This window comes from Papio anubis, chromosome 8 (genome assembly GCF_008728515.1).
Source record: "Papio anubis isolate 15944 chromosome 8, Panubis1.0, whole genome shotgun sequence".
Classification (NCBI taxonomy): domain Eukaryota; kingdom Metazoa; phylum Chordata; class Mammalia; order Primates; family Cercopithecidae; genus Papio; species Papio anubis.
The window spans coordinates 70,472,553-70,490,362 of NC_044983.1; the positions used below are offsets into that span (position 1 = coordinate 70,472,553).

Below are 17,810 nucleotides of genomic sequence, written 5' to 3' on the forward strand. Positions count from 1 at the left end.
AGATGTTATCTTGGCTGCTGTCATTTGCCATGAGCTTCTCTATTCACATTTTATACAAGGCAGGTAAAAAATTATACATTTTTTACAAGGCAAGTAATTTCTGACTTCATTCTGTAGAGAAAGAAAAAAAGGGAGAGAAGGTAAAATGAGAGAGAGAAGAAGAAATCTATAGAGTACAGGAATGCAGCCGCATGGAAGCAGAGAACACAGCCACTTGAGCATCTATTATCCTAATATCATATGCTATAGTTTGGTTACTACTGATTTGCCTGGCATCCCTCTCAAATCATATTTGTGGCCACCCAGATTAACTATGTTAGCTGATCTCTTGATTTAATATCAGCTTGTTCTTTTTAGCTCCCATGTCATTTACTGTCTTGAAAAAATGTACTGCTTGTTACTCAACCGTCTGTGTTTTCATGAACCCGCAGCCTTTTTTTTTTTTTCTTTGTTTCTTCTTTTTTGTATGGGAACCAGGAACTAGAAAGCATAAAATGAGAGAAATTACTCACAGAAAAGGTGGAAGCCCAGAGAAAAAGGGATTTGTCTTTTATGGCTTGTACTTTGTAAGCTGTGGGTGTGACTCAATTTCCTCACCACCCACATAAAAAGGTTGCCACCCAATCACTGTTTTTTTCTACCCCAAACCCCTCCCCTTTGATTTTGGCTAAGAGAGACCCTTAGAAAGACTGCCCTTTCTGGACGTTGCAAACTGTGACATATAAAAGCTGTTAGCTGCTCCTGTAGCCAGCAGCATTCAAACCTTGCAGAGCTTTGCTCTCAGAGAGTTTGTAATAAGACACACTCCTCTTACAGGAGTTCATGCTACAACATAGCAAAGAACCTTAAATTTTTGGAAGAACCATATATTCATTTTGGCATTGTGCAGAGGTAAGCTATTTAGCTCAACAAGTTTATACTGCATGCATTGATTTTAAAGTAGCTCACATTATTTTTAAAGAAATGAGATTGGAGTACTATGACTTTTTTGTATGTGTTCTATCACTTGGTGTGTCTGTATGTCTGGCAGACATTTTCAGCACATTCTCTGTTGTTACCTGTGATTCATTTATTCTTCACTCTCAAGGTGAATTTCAATTTCTGAAAATTTCCCACTGAAAATAAATATGCAGTAATGCATTTTGTGGTTCAGACATTTGAGACAAATGGTTCACATTCATTTTAGGGTTAATGGTCATGATGTTTATTTTTCTCTGCTGTGCAAAGTTCCTCTTAGGGGTCTGCCTCATGACACCACACAAAATGAATAGAGATTCTTACTGTAGGTTATCTCCTAAGCTTGAGTTCAACATTTGTTTGGATTTTTGGAGAAAGTCAAATCAAGCAATGCTCCCAAATGATGACTTTGTAAATTCATACCCTCTGGCCCTATTTTTTTTTCATAGACTCTAACTCTACCTTTCTGCTTTAAAGCAAAGTAAACTCGGTGGCCTCTTCTTCTCCACCCCTCAAAATGATAGCAATCTCTACCGTCAGCAGTGCACTCCTGTTCTCCCTTCTCTGTGAAGCAAGTACCGTCGTCCTACTCAATTCCACTGACTCATCCCCGCCAACCAATAATTTCACTGATATTGAAGCAGCTCTGAAAGCACAACTAGATTCGGCGGATATTCCCAAAGCCAGGCGGAAGCGCTACATTTCGCAGAATGACATGATCGCCATTCTTGATTATCATAATCAAGTTCGGGGCAAAGTGTTCCCACCGGCAGCAAATATGGAATATATGGTAAGAAGAATTCTTTTTTTTCTCTTTTAAGTTCTGAGGGAGAAAGTTTTATATTGTACATTAGCAGAATCTCAAACGACCATGAGTGTTTCTATGTCCGGGTATATGGACTTTTTACATATTTTAACCTAAGGTTCTTATGTGCCTAATAATGTTGAGTATTGTTGCATCATAGAACCAGAGAGACAGAGAGGTCCAGAGAGACAGAGACAGAGACAGAGACAGAGAGAGAGAGAGAGAGAGAGAGAGAGAGAGAGAGAGTCTACATAGACTTCTGTGAGTTCCATAGCTACTGGTGAATTGTATCTTATGTAAGAATCATAGATTAAAAAGTAGAGTATGTTGACTGATCAAATTTGGAAGGTCCACTTAAAAGAAAAGTCACATGAACTTTTTCTGTGCTTTCTTTATCTCACAGTTATATTATCAGCTATAACATTTCTTGAAAATACTTCTTTAAATTATAGGTTTCATATTCATGATGTATTCTCTGGGTAGGTGTCTTTTCCCTTTCTTGGACAAAGCTCTTACTGACGCTAATCTATTTGTATTCTAAGAGAACATGCTGACTTTTCTCTCCTTGTGATTTAATGCTTTGCCGTCCAGATAACAGTGAAGCCAGTTCACTTCCACACTGTTCCAACTTGCCGTGAACACATTCTTTGCTTTCTCTTAAAAATAGACAATGTTTAAATCATTTTACTTAAAAAGGAAAAAAAAAGTTAGTATTGAAAGGAAAAAGTCTTGTTAAAGTTTGTATTTGGTTTTGAATTTATGCAAGGTTATGATTTAAAGTCCAGCGTCTTACAAGAGTACAACTTGGAGCCTGTTTAAGGCAATGAAGACCATCAATATGGTATTTCCAAATTGGGATGAGGGGAGGGGGTACCACTAACAGTTTTATACGTGCTGAATTAAAATTTGGGATTTTTATCATATTCTAGATTTACTTGTTTTATATAAATACGTTTTATATTAAAAAGTTTGGGTAGTTGCAGATGCCAATGTCACAGGAAAACTAACGACTTGCTAAATGATGTAAGAGAGTCATAGTTCATAGAAGTACAATTTAGACTCCATGAAAATGCATTTTCCTAGAATTAATAAAGGAAGAGAAGATGTAATCAGTCCTGGTGTGTGAGGAGGAGTATAGTCTCATGATTAAGAATATGGGCTATGTAATCTAAATGCTTGGGTTTGAATCCTAGTCCTGAAGTATATGCTGAATGAACTCATTACCACACTGTTTCATTTTCATCATCTCTAATATGAAGATAAAGGTGGTATCTGCCACATAGCGTTCTTGTGATAAGTGTATGAGTTGGGGAGTAATCAGACCAGAGCCTGTCACTAACTCAATGTTCAACAAACATTAGTTTTGATGGTTTCTTTGAACTTCTTGTAAAAGGTGCCCAGTGAAAACTCATTCAAGATCTAAAGACAAAAAGTTACCCATACAGAAGAGATGTTTTTAGAAGGTGATGTAAATATGTAAAAAGCAGAGGAACAAATACATTTTTAAAGTCACTAAAATGATGAAATAAATATGCCTAAGATACCACGCAAGCTCAGAAAGGTGTAATATCCCAACTATGAGTTTAGAGAATTTGTAGCAATCACATGACTCTAAAGTGAGAACCAAGACTGCCCAGCCAGCTTTGAAGGCAAGCTCATCTGGGTTCAAATCCTAACTCTGCTGCTTACTTTGTGGCCTTGCACAAGTTATTTAATGTGTCTAAGACCCAATTTATTTATCTGTAAAATGAAAATAACAGTACATGTAATAACCAATCAAAGAATGCAATTCACTATTTTTATCATATTGAGGTCAGAGGGTTCACCATGAGGAAAGGCATAGTTAGGTAAACACAGTATAAGTAGGTTGAAAAAAGTCACATTTTTTTCTAGCTCAATTTTCCCTCACTTATCAAGAATTAATTCATTCCACATGCATTTATTTAATTGCTTCCGTATGCCAATGACTTGACTAATTGTTTCCATAGATGATCTCATCTGATAGCTCACATTCTCCGTGTGAGGTTAACATTGTGATCTTCATTTTACAAATGAAATCACTAAGACCCAGAGATGCTAACGACTAGGCCAAGGTGGTAAGGATAATGAATGGCATTGCCGGAATTAGAATTTAGGTCTGTGTACTTTCAAAGCCCATGCTTCTATTGGGGAGCATCTTCTCATTTGCTGCATTGAGGAAATGCCCCATGGTGGCACCCCTGAAGATGTCAAGGTATCTTTCTTTCCTTCTTTAAAATGCCAGCTAAAGTCCTATAATATTCATACTCTATTTATTATTCCATTCTTCTTATTATTTATTTTGTAAGAACTAGTTCCAGTGCTGATTACATAGTAGATGCTTTGTAAATCCTCCTTAATTCGGTAAGAGTGATGAGAACAGTAAGTGCTAGAAATTAAAATAGGGTTTGTTTCAAATACTCATGTAAATACTGTGCATACACTTCATTCACACCTGTATTTGTTAATTTAATATTTATTAAATATTTAATATTTGTTGAGCATTGACTATATGTTAGGCTACATAATTGGGGATACATTCATGAGTAAAATAGACATCTTTGGCTCCCGGGGGGGATGGGGAATCAGACAATAAGCCAGGTAAATAAATAAGTTACATAGGATGTAAGATGATGAGGTTATGAAGAAAAATAAAGTGGTTTGTGGTGAGGGTTTGATTTTTAATAAGTGGTCAAGGAGGAGCTCACTGAAAGGGCCTGGAGGCAGGCGAGGGAGTGAGCCACTCTCAAAGATGAGGGAAGAGAGACAGACTGAGGAATCTTGGACAAAGGCCTGGAGGTGGGAGAACATCCATCAGTTCAGTTAGAAAAATGTGCTCAATTGAGTGAAATCATAAGTTAGAAGGACTCTTTGAGTAAATTGATCACTGGAAAGAGTTCATCTAAATCCCCCATGAAGACCCAGAGGAACTTGGAGGGAAGTACAGTATAGTAGGTAGCTTGGAGATTGAAGCAGGGACTGTAAGTGACTTGAATTCTCTAGGCTAGATAGAAAATGCAGATCTTAGTTTGACACTATTTCCTTTAGTTATACTTGTTCAACATTGATTTGGATTGTGAGCACGTGAAAGATAGTAGAGTTCCTAACCTGTTCTATATACCTCAGAAACTTAGGACACCCCTCACTTGATATCTCACAAATATATGTGCTCTGATCACCAGCCATGTGTTGGCAAATTCTCCTCAGTGAGTGATATCACCCAAGAGAACTTAATAAAAGATGGTCTTTGGCTCAGGGCTTTGAATTGCACCAGCCTGGTTTGTAATTCCTTTCACCTACAACTCTTTGAGCCTTTTGCCACTCCATTTTCTCTTCCTCTAAAGTCTCTTCCTTAGTTTATTCCTTTATTTATAATACTACACTTCAAGCTTTTGATGTCAGAATGCTTCTAATATCCCTGACCACAGATGATTTCTCCTAGTTTTGAGCTGGGGTAGCCCTTCATGTCTACTTTCATCATGTTTTGCTCTCATGAAGTGACTTACCGTTACTTTGTGCATTTCTTGCAAACTTTAATTTTGAGCTTTCTGGGTGCTGTGTCTGTATTTATTCATTTTTGTATCTGTGTTTTCTTGGGCAATTTATTGTGTATAGAAAGTGATCAACCATTATCTGTCGAAGTTAGTTGAAATCCTTGTGAATTGTTATATGTTTATAATTAGCATCAATTTTGATATTATAAATGCTTTAATAGAGTTTTTCTCATCATTTATAATAATATTTGATTCCACACCTGAATTAAAAACTTTTTCTTAAATTCTAAAAACAAAACATATACATAGAACTTAAAATTTGCAAGTAAAACTTTTTTACTCTTGGCTTCTGTTTTACAATTAGTTTATTGACTAATTTCCAGAGCTCCTTGGACACCAGCTGTTTTTTATTCTTCCTGAGGGTAGCTTAAACCATGACTCTAAACCACAAACCACACTAGTTTCTTAGAATAAGAATTATCTCCAAAAGAATAAAATTGAAAGATCCACACATAGAGTAAAATTTGTAGGATGTTCTCTGAATTCAAGTCAATTGAATAAATTAATTTGAAAAACTTTGAGGTCCCTCCATGAGAGAAAGAGATCCAAAGAAAACCAAAATTTTTGTCTTTAGAGTCTAAACAATGTGATAAAAACAAAACAAATGGAAAAAAAAATCCACTAAGGATATAATTCAGTATAATATGCTGCTGTATAAGACTGATGTAATAAAAGAGGTACAGACAAATACCATGGAGGAGTTGAAGAAGGGAGCGATAATCTCTAGTTGGCAGATCATGAAAGGCTCCTTGGAGGAGGGGCATGTGAAATAGATGCCCAGGAAGGGTCAGGGTTGGCTGTTACAGCAGGCAAAGCAATGCATGAACAAAATCTCCAGCAGAGAAAAACCATGACACTTGAGCTGTATTTTTGAGGAGTTTGAGAAAAGGTTGAGGATTCCTTACTCCAAAGGCAATTAGGAAGACTGTGAAGGTTTTAGAGAAGGATTAGGGATGCATTTTAGAAAGATGATCCTGGCAGTTGATGGAGCTGATATTGGCAGTGAAAGTGACCAGAGAGGTGATGACTCCTGAGTAAGCAATGCCAATCCTTCAGCCAAAGGTAAGGAAGAACCACACGGCTGCACCAACATAAAGCGGCAGGCAGGACAACTCCCTGAAGTGTCATGGGTGAGATGGCAGCCTTCACAGATGGTATGGAGTGGTGGAAAGGCAGATGAGGGGCAATGTGAATATAATGATGGAAATGAACTGATCACTTTAAAACTGAAAAAAAAATGTGTAATGTAATTTTAAGAAGCCAAAATAACTATATTGATAATACAGTATCTATTTTATTTATTTGGTGCCTGCAAATGTTATTTGCAGAGCTATAGATATAAGGTTTCCTACAGTGTTTTGGAAAAAAGAAAAATACTGGATACCAAATCAGAGCAGGTAGTAAAGTTACAGAAAGCATGACTTAAATGAATGAATGGAGAACATATTAGTCCATGCTTGAAAAGAGTCCGTGAACTATTTGCCTAGGATGATAATTTATGACTTGGGAATAAAGAAAAATGCTGATTTTGTTTATTTTGGCTTCATGTGGAAGAGAATGTGGATAAGGTAAACTACTTTTTGTTTTTCTTTCTTCAGTAGTTGATTGAACACTTGTAGTATCTATCTTTATATATACACGTATATATCTATTTTTTAACAAAGCCATATACCATCCCACATGGCACATTTCCTGTCTTTTGGTTAACTCAATTTTCTTGCTATAAACATGAGATAACTCAATTTTCTTGCTATAAACATGAGAATTTTAATGCGTATAATGTAAACCTCTCCAATGCATGCTTTCATGACCACTAGAAGGCCTCCTGAGAGCCTCTGCCAGCAGGCAATGTACTGAGAACAATTGCTGGCAGGAGGCATTTCTCCAGCACATTCAGAACTCTGCATTCCTGCTCTCCTGGATGCAAAACCTTTTCAATGTCTTGGCTTCAGAAAGAGACTGGGCACATTTTGTAGGAATTTTCTTCCAAGGTGCACGTTGCTTAGTATCACTTGGATACGCCTGAAGAAGGTAGTAACCTTAAAGGTTCTTTCCTTTTGTTCCGCTGTCTCCATAGGGAGCCAGCCGCTGAAGGTAAGAACATTTTGTTTGTCACCATTTTCAATATAGGCTCTAAAACATGCAAATATAAAAGCAGCAACAGGATGTGATTTGAAACCTCAGCATCAGGAGGCAGGCAGAAAAGTTGTGAATCACCTGGGTGGTGACTGTCCTTCCCAATATTGGACACAGTTTTTTGGTGGAAAATGATATTTGACCAAATGCAACAGCATAGAAAAATAATTGTACTGTGTTTCTCCTGAATGTTTATAGAGCCTAGCATCATGTTGGCTCCACAGAGAATATGCAGTAACTACTCAGTAACTATTTGTGGAACAATTAAATGAGGTCCTTTAACTTTTTCTTGTTAGAGTGTAACTGTGGTGCTCTGGAAGGGCAAGAGTTGTACAACATTCAATCACTCCATAATTTTTACTCATGTGTCTGGCACTGTGTGCTGAGGGAGTCAGTGGGGAGCAAAGGGACTCTGTTTGGGAGGAAGTGCTGTGAACAGACAAGTCAGGTGCAAGGCAGCATGCTAAATGCTGAACTAGGATAGATACAGGGTGCTTTGGAATCCCATGGGAAGACCTAGTTCAGATGTGGAGTGGGAGTAAGAAGGTAGGGAAGGCTTCCAGAAGGAATGATTTTAAATAGGAAATATACAAAATAAATAAAGTTATACAGGCGTGAGTTAAGGAAAGAGGGATCTGTAGTGGGTATAGGAGGATGTTGTAAGAGGGTATGTAGTACACTGGAGACATGGATAAAAATTCAGTGAGGCTTGGATTAGTGTAGAGAAGAGAGACTGATGTTTGATGAGGTTGAGGAAGGCACGCAGAAATTTGTTTGAATTTCATTTTAAGATCCAGGGTAATCATTGAAGTTTTTAAGCAGGGAAGTTATATAATCAAAGAAGTGAAGAAAAGATGCAGGCAAGAAGCTGTTAGGATAGTCTAGGTAGCCTCAGCTACGTTTAAGGCAATAAGGATATTTAAAAAATAACATAAATTAGAGCTGTGAAATATGTAAGGTACAAGTCCATAGGAGTAAGTGGTTTGCATGATGAAATAGAATGAGGATTTATATGATGAGGCAGCCAAGGAAGACGCCTCCATTTTTGACAAAGACAATTAAGTTCCTCTGAGTTAGACAACATGAAATAAAGAGCAGAATTCTGGAAGTCATTAGTGGCTGCAGGTTTATCACGCAGGATACACGTACCTTTGGAGGTTGAAAAAAGTAGCTAGTGTGGGGGAAGGAGCATTCTTCTACTAAAGAATTTTGGATGGGTATATCCTTTGGTGGTCAAAATGAATCACTTTGCATACTAGAGGTTGGGTAGTGTCATGGAGACAGCATAGATGCATTATTTTATACCTGGGAATCTACTCAACAAATATGCAAGAAAATACCCCCCTCTGTTTTTTAAATGGTGTCATGAATTTAGCATTTATGAAAACCATTTACCCTTAAATAGCTATGAACTTGGGTATTTGCTTATCTATAAGAATTTCTGAAAAATACTATGAAGTGGGCACAGAAGATATAAACTAACAGTTTAAAATGGTCAAGAAAGATGTTTGGCATAAAATGCAATCTAGACTGAGGCTTGGAGGGATGGGATTTGAATTCTTCCAGTCTATGTTATCCATAGCATCTGAAATCAGGTGCCAGTCATTTTTCTTGACACACATATGGAAGAATGTCCAACAAGTTGTGTTTTTAGACTAAACTTTTCATAAAATCTCTTAAAATTTCACACCTCATACTCCAAACTGAAGTAGTCCAAAAATGTTACTTAAGGACACAATATTGTTTCCTAGTAAAAAGTGCATCGAATTCACTTTTCATAATTTGGTTAAATATGAACATTCTATCAAATCTGTCTCTCTGCATTCCAGAGAGATCATGTTTTCAGCAGGCCGTAGGTAGGCGGAAAGGCATTTGAATCCTTCTGAGCAAGTGGACAATGGCAAGATAGGAGGTTTGCAAGAGTGTCACAGGAGAGTTCAACAATCTAGAAATTAGTTATTAAAATATAATATTGAGTTGGTGAAAACAATTAAACACATGTATAAATCTCTTCCTGTCTTATAATTTTAATATTAAATGATAGCTGGTGGGTATTATATTTCCCTGGAGAGTGGGATGATTGTTAGACTCTATCAACAAGTGGTTTTAAAATTTAAAGATAAAACATATATTAAAGAAGGATCTAAGGAGGTGAATTAATGTGTTTTAAAACGTCTAAAATATTCTCTAATTTTCAGCTTCTTTTACCTGTAAGCAAGCTCCTTAGAATCTCCTTACAATTCTATTTCTGATTATTTAGTTGCTTCAGGGTTTATCCATTTTCACTTTAGCTGATTGCCTGCTCAGTTGAGATTAATTCTTGATATCTCTCAGACTGTCAGATAATGTGATCAAAAGTGCACCTCACTGCTTTTCATTTTAAGTGACCGACTCTACCACCATTCCCAAATCTCCAACAATAATAATAGCTACCATTAAATACACCTTTGCCCTGCTAGAGCTGTGCTAAATACGCTTCAGTCACTATCTCACCTAACCGTCTCAAGTCTTGTGAGATGAGAAAATTTTCCTCCTTTGGAGATAGAGAATCTTAAGTTTGGAGAGCATAAGTAACTTCCCAAGGTCATAGAGCAAGTAAATAAAAATGTTAAGAACACAATTCTATCTGACAAGCGCATGCTTTAAATCAGGGGTCTCCCCAATTCCCAGGCTACAGACCAGTGCCCATCTGTGGCCTGTTAAGAACTGGGCTGCACAGCAGCAGATGAGCGAGCATTGCTGCCTGAGCTCCACCTCCTGTCAGATCAGTAGCAGGATTAGATTTTCACAGGAGTGCCAACCCTATTGTGAACTGTGCATGAGAAGGATCCGGGTTGTGCACTCCTTATCAGAATCTAATGCTCTAAAGCCTGCTGAGATGGAGCAGTTTCTTCCCAAAATCATCCTTCCCCGCATTCCTCCCTGGAAGAATTTTCTTCCACAAAACTGGTCCCTCGTGCCAAAAACATTGGGGAGCACTGCTTTAAATAGCAATATAAAGTACCTGTTCCTCTTCCCATGTTCATCTCTCCTGTTTCTGAGGCCTTTGGATAGAGAATTTCCCTACAGGCATTTCATCTGAGGGCATTGCTGAATATTAGGAAGAATTTCTTCTTGTGGAATCAAATATTTCTCTTTGTACTATATATACCCTTGGAAATCTCACAGGCCAGAAAAACTCACAGGCCAGAGCATACAGTCTCAGAATGGATATTAAGAGGGAAGAGAACCTCTATGTCATAGATCCTTGACTCAGTGGATCCTGTCACCAAACCCCTTCTTAGCCTCAAGACCCTTTGTATTAAACACCTACACACACAATCCTTTCCATTCAGATGTTGCCAATATAAGCTGTCAGGGGAGGCTACACAGAGACAGTGGATTTCTGAAGATCCTGGAAAAGGTAAGAAGTTTATAATCAAGGAAATGGAAAGTCAAGGCACTCCCCACCTGCCTCTTACTCTACATATGCACGAATGAATAGTGACAGTGAGATCATCTTGGGACCTAGAAGCCGTGCAGCCCTGAGCAAGGAATTCCCATCACGGTTTGCACTTTCTGGTTGGGTTACAACATGTGTGTATTCTTCTGATAGTGAGATGTCTAGAATTTATGTGACAAATTACTCTCCAATTGCTCTACTTTTGTGGAGGTATCCTAGAGCTAACTTGGCAGAGTCAGTGGGCACATTCTCCTGATGATTCACATTCTCATGAACTAAGCTGCTTGTAGGTCAAATAAATGTGTGTTTTAAATGCAGATGATGTTGTTATAATGGAAAGGCATTCATTGTTTTTCACCTTTGTTTCATTTATATTCACTGCTGCTGTAAACTCATCCAGTCTTACTGATTGAAATACCACTTAGATGCTGATGATATTTCAAATTGTATTTAGAACCTCTCAGTTGAATTTCAGACTAATTTATTCACCTACGTACTTTTCAAAAATTGAGCTCCAGATATTCAGTGATGGTGGTGATCAGTGGTTATAGTCTAGATATACAGTATTTTGAAGGTAGGGTGAACAAGATTTGCTCACTGAGCAGATGTAGGCTAAAAAAATAGAGTAGATGACTAGATTTTTGGCCTGAGCAATAAAGAACAGCAACCAGTAAACTTTTTCTGTAAAGGGCCTGATAATAAATATGTTCAGCTTTGCAGGACTTATGGTTTATGTTGCAACTACCCAGCTCTGCCTCTGTAGCAGGAAAACATCATAGACAATATGTCACAGGCAGTGGAGGTGATGTGACCTGTCCACCATAGTTAGCTGATTCCTGGACTAGAGAAAGGGCATTGTCATTCACGGACACCAGGAAGACAGCAGGAATAGTTGGTTTGGAGGGATGGGGGTAAGGTTATGAATATTTGGAGTTCAACTTTGGAAAAGTAGGTAGTTGAATAAATTAGTCTGAAATTCAACTGAGAGTCTAGAAATATAATTTGGAATAATACCAGCAGCATATATTTGGTGCTTCAATCCATGAGACTGGATGAGTTTATCTGGGCAGTGAATATAAATGAAACAAGGATGGAAAAAAAGGAGAAGTGGATATGGGGACTTGGGCTGAGCCCTGGGAACTTTCCAGCACACAGAGGTTGTGGAGATAAGGAGGAATCAGCAAAGGGATAGAGAAGAAGCAGCCAGAGAAAAAAAGACAAGTGTAGAGTCATGAAACCAAGGGATGAAAGTGTGTCCAGAAAGAGCAAGTGGTCAGACATGCCAAAAGCTGCTGATAGACCAAGGAAGGTGATGACCAGGAGATGACCTTTGATGACCTTGAAGACAGCTGCTTGGGTGGAGTGGGGATAGGGTGGAAAATCTGCCTTGGGTGGGCTCAAGAGAAAATGGGGGAAGCAAAACTGGAAATTCCCAGTGAAGACAACTCTCTCGAGGAATTTTGTTGTAAAAGAAAGGAGAAGAATGGCATAGCAGTTGGAATAGGAAAAGGGTTCAAAAGAGGATTTTTACAATTATCTATGTGCTTTTAAGATATTTATGTTGCTGGCAATGATTCAGTTCAGAGCCCCTAAAAATAGTGCAACTTGCATCATCTCTTTATAGATAAAGAAATTTACATGAAAGATAATACTCATCTTATTTAAGGAAAGAATTCATTATCTTTCTTCAAACATTACAAAAATCCTCTGGATCTCACCTTTATATTTTTTGATATACATAATATAGTGTCATATTTTGTAGTTATTTTTGAGGTTGAAGGGAATGCTTTTTAAATCAAGTTTCTTTAATCCTCTTCTACTCTTACAAAGAACTATTTTAATGTCATCTAATTAATCTAATCACCACTCTCAAATTCTCCTATGAAAGCCCTTTCTCATCCTCTGCGCCACCCTCCCCTTCCCTGGCCTAACAAGGCTCAGTACTGCCCTCCTGTATGGTTTAACACAAGTTCTTGTGTATTCAGCTGTCAGCTTCCCTTATTGGCCATTTCAAAAGCATTTCTATCTAAGGAGGATAAATCCACTAATTTTAAAACAGAACCGTAATCATGCCTATGAAGTGTTTTTAAGCCTTTGGCTGCCCTAAAGGAAAATAATTTTGGCATCACTTAATTTTTAATGCCTTTTTTTTCCCACTTCTATAGGTTAGCACTCTTTTCCCAATCTAAGAAAAAGATCAAATAGCCCTAGCTAAATTATTTTAAAAATAAAAACTTGTCTATGTAAGATGTTTTTGCTTTTTATATTATATATGTGAAATGACACATAAACATCCAAGAAAAAATAAATGTCTATAGGACATGCCATACTATCTCCAATGCCATTGATACGGCATCTGGAAAATAACTGTATATCTGTCCCCCAAAATTCAAAGTCTGATATTTTTATTTTCAGCATTTTGTGTATTTGAAAATGGTTTCCATGTGTAGAATAGACTTCTCAAAGGTCACTTTAATTTTCAAAATTAATATTCTTGTTTTTTCCTTAACATTTTAACTTTATAAATTTTTGTTCTTTTCATAAGTATAGTAAGTTTTGACAATCACATTTATTTAATGTTTGTTACTACTTGCAAATTAAATTTCTTAAACTGCATGTACGGGTTTAATAGATTTGATTTTCTTTTTTAGTATTTCAATATATTCATTGATAGTAATACTTTCCATATAGTTAAATAAGTTATATAATTCTAAGAAATGTAGTGATTCAATTCACCTAAATTTTGCAAAACTGTAGAAAAAATTAACAGATTTTCTTATCATTTTCAATGTAAAATCATAAATTCAAGTATTTATATCCATATATATTTAAATTGAAAATGTAAGACTAACATGTTACTGTAATAGGGCATTTTTGTAACCATTACATATATTAGTAATATCAAATAAGATCAGAGTCCTAACCCTAAAAACCCATTCTTTTTAATGTTTTTTAAAACGTAATTTCAGCTTTCATATTTTAGGGGGTATATGGGTAGGTTTGTTACCTGGGTATATTTCATGATGCTGAGGTTTGGAGTAAATTGATCCCATCACACAGGTAGTGAGCATAAGACCCAACAGTTTTTCTACTGTTCCCACCTTCCTCCCACCCGTCTCAAGTAGTTCCCAGTGTCTATTTTTCGCATCTTTATGTCTATGTGTACTCAATGTTTAGCTCCCACTTATAAGTGAGAATGGGCATTATTTGGATTTTTACCTTAAATTTTATCATTTTAAACATCTCTACATTTAATTTTTATATTTGGAGTTAGAGGATCTTACCCAATTAAAAAGGAAAATAAGTCATCTCAATCAGGTTTAGGAATAGAGTCCCAAGTAATTTTGGCGGTTGCCTTCCATTTCTTATTGCATTTCTTATTAGCCAGAGATAGTGGCTGGGATTTAGGACAACATCTTCAGATGTCAGTGGGCTTCATGGTCCTGGCTGCCACTGTGTTGAGGATCCCAAAACGTAGAAAAACAATTGATAAGACAGCCTCATATCTGGTTTGGATCAGTATTATCAAATTTTTCTGTCTACTAATGGAAGTCAGCAACCTTTGCCCATGCAACAACATTTTTAACTCAATTTTGTATTCAACTCAAGTTATAAAGATCTCTGAACTTGATGAGAATCCTGCATTCTTTTCATATTCCTTCTATCTCTTGGCATCACTACTCTTTTAGATATTTAAATGACTTCAGTGTGAATTCTGGATATGTGTCATGTCTTAGTTTGACTATGTGGTTTCAACTTCTTGTGCTTCTCAGACAAGGTACTGTGTCTACCTCAAACTCTCTAATTTTATTTATAAGCACAGTAGCTTATGGTGAATATTTTAGTCCAAAGCTAAATCAACCAATGTATGAGCTGACCAACTGAATGTCTCTTAATTAAAAAAGAATGGAAGAAAACTGCTTGGAAGCAATAAAGCATCCTACAAGCATATGCATATTCTGACACCATTATGAACCATTTTAATTTTATGAATTAAAATTTATCTGATTTATCTAATTTAATCATAATATATAACTTCTAATGGGTCTTGTAAATATTTTTGCATATTTACGCATAATATTCTTAATTTTGCCTCATTTTTAAATTGAAATATTTTAAGTGTTTACAAGCAAATTATCTGTGAAAATACCTCATCTTTTGAGAGGGATAAGAGCTAAGATGTCAGAATGTTGAATCTGGTTTAATAAGAGCTCCGTATATTTTTTCAAGAATAGATAACAATATGTTGCATATTTACTAGGCATTTCATAGAAATAAGTACACACCTGTGTCCTTCTTTCTTCCACTGATACATCTGTAGAGTACATTAAAATCATTTTAAATAAATGCTACAGACACTCAGAGAAATTTGTCAGATAGGCTGCCTATTAAGCATCTGGAAATTAATAAATTAAGTGAAATGTTTAAATAATTTACATCTTCATTTTCTGAACTTTCATAAGTTGTTAAATGTTTCCCATAATTACAATGGCAACATTCATTACAACTTGAAGCTTCCAGATAGGAAAGAATTAATCATAGGTTCTTACGGACCCCACTTTTTTGTTGAAAATTTCTATATTTTTTGTTTCTTAATTTTTAAAATTTTTTATTGATACATAATAGAAATACTTTAGGGTACATATGATAATTTAATACATTCATATAATGTGTAAAGATCAAATCAGTGTAATTGGGAAAACCATCACTTTAAATTTGTGTCTTTATGCTAGAAACATTTGAATAACTCTCTTCTATTTACTTTGAAATATATACTAGATTATTGCAAACTATAGCCTACTTATCTATCAAGCACTGGGTCTTATTTTTTCTATCAAACTCTATATTTGTACCCATTAATCAACTTCTCTTCATGTGGTTCTGATAGTTATTAAATAAAGTTATCATTGCTTGTCAAACTTAATTAATATTAATGATTAATATTAATAATAAAACTCATATTAATAAATTTAAATAACTGGAGACTAAGGGGATAAATCACTTACCGATCTTTCCCTGGGAATTGTAACCAGTGGAGAAAGACAGAGAAAGTAAATGTAGGTCTCAGTTTTACCAGAGGATACGATGTAATTCCCAAATTTTAGAGCTCACTGCTTAAGCCAGACCTTCCCTCTCTCTCGAGTAGATGTGAGTTCTGCCTGGAGACAGAGAGGCAAAGAAAGAGCATGGGGCCCTCTGACGTCCCCCGCAGTGAGCATCAGAGGGTAGATCAGTCCTGTCTCCATGTGGGAGTCTGACAGTACCTGCCAGACTTTCCAGAATCTTCCTTTAGGGACATGGAGACAGGTAGAAACCCTCTCAGTTTCCTAAAAGCAAACACAGTGAGAGAAAGCAATTATCCCTCCTTCCCTGTAACTACCTTCTCCAATATATAATATTTGTACATAGAAATATCTAAAAGCATGGACGTCAGTGAACACATTTTCTTCATATCAAAATTCCCTATAATAGTTAACAAAGGATGGTCTTGTAAGATATTTTTCAGGCATGAACTTTTTAGTTTATCTTTTTGACATACTCAATATTTAGCTTTTAAATATATGAATGAGTATAAAGATAGGATTACATATGGTAAATTACTTTTAAAATTGTTAAATGCCTTAATTTTTTATTACTTATTTTTTATTGTACATATTTAAGGTGCACAATGTGATGTTTCAATATACATATAGAGAATGAGATAAGGAAAAAGAAATGTCTTGAATATTTTTAATTATTTTGAAAGTAATCTAGATTTGCTTTCTCCATGATATGGAAAACACCAGAACTGAGGAAATCCCAGGCCAATAGAACATAGATTTTCCTGGCTCTGATGCTAGGGCTACTCAAGTGTATCGAAATCACAAAAAGTTAAAGATGAAAGGGACCCTGAGGATGACCTCATTCAATCTCATTTTACAGATGAGTTAACTGGGAGATCATAATTGACATGGCCTCAGTCGCAGATGACCTTAGCAGTGGAATTAGGGTTACAGCACAGGATCCTTGATTAGTCACTGATCCAGGTCAGCACTATGTGTGCGTGGTGTGCTAATATTTCAGCATAGGATTATAAGGAAGTGATTTTAGCAGTTATAGATCTGAGTGTGCACTCTAGTCCAATATGTACAGAATGGATACATATACTTTTTCCCAAGTAACTACAATTTGTTAATGACCTTTTAGGGGACAATTTGTTGAAGCTACTCCATCTGAAATGCCTTTATAAATTAATTGTAGTGTTTTGTATTGTGGTGAACTGCAATCAATATTTTATGAATCCATATTTTGTTAATATTTGGTCAGAAGAAAAAATATTTGATAAATCAATTTTCAACCAAATGAAATGTTTTTTAAAGTTCATTTCAGCCCCAGAGTGCTATAATTTTTATATGAACTCTGTGAGTGAGTTTACTTTATGCCATCCTAGGTCAGTATGTGTAAGATGACTTTGTTTTTCCTAATTTAAAACTATTTCTGAGTAACTAACAAATGTCTTTTGAAAGTAGGCCTCCTGAGGTAACAGGGTCTCTTGAAGAGTTCATCTTTTTTTTTCTTATTTTGTTTAAAATCGCTAAATTAGTTTCTTTCAATTAAATATGTTGTTATATTAAATAAATCTATGCAATTCATTATCCTCGAGGGAAATGAAGCCTTTTCAGTGATATGGTCAAGCATTCCCATGAGTTTGCTTGAAAGCTTGTAACTTACAGTGAATGCATAGCTACTAATCCTTGCTTAGCTGAACACAATCTGATGGAAGAAAAGTAGGACAAAAAGATCAACAGGACATTTACATACCTCCTCATATAAGCTCCATGTAAATATAAGTGATTATAAAACTGTTGCTTCCTTCTTCACACAAGGTCTCAATTTCTAAAATATACTGCTAACCACT

General features: G+C 36.1%; 1 protein-coding gene across 4 annotated transcripts in view; it reads left to right on the forward strand.

Annotated features, from left to right (window-relative positions):
* The first annotated feature begins 371 nt into the window (after nt 1-371).
* Nucleotides 372-17,810, forward strand: part of PI15 (peptidase inhibitor 15) — a 45,411-nt gene continuing 27,972 nt past the window's right edge. For 2 of the 4 annotated variants that reach the window (XM_017962116.3, XM_017962117.3), the window contains exons 1-2: nt 386-891; nt 1,435-1,747. In XM_017962116.3, the coding sequence (XP_017817605.1) occupies nt 1,475-1,747 (273 nt within the window). In that variant the 5' untranslated portion in view covers nt 386-891; nt 1,435-1,474. Of the gene's footprint in view, nt 892-1,406; nt 1,748-17,810 lie in introns of all 4 variants that reach the window. The other 2 variants (XM_017962118.3, XM_021942450.2) reach the window with 2 other exon arrangements.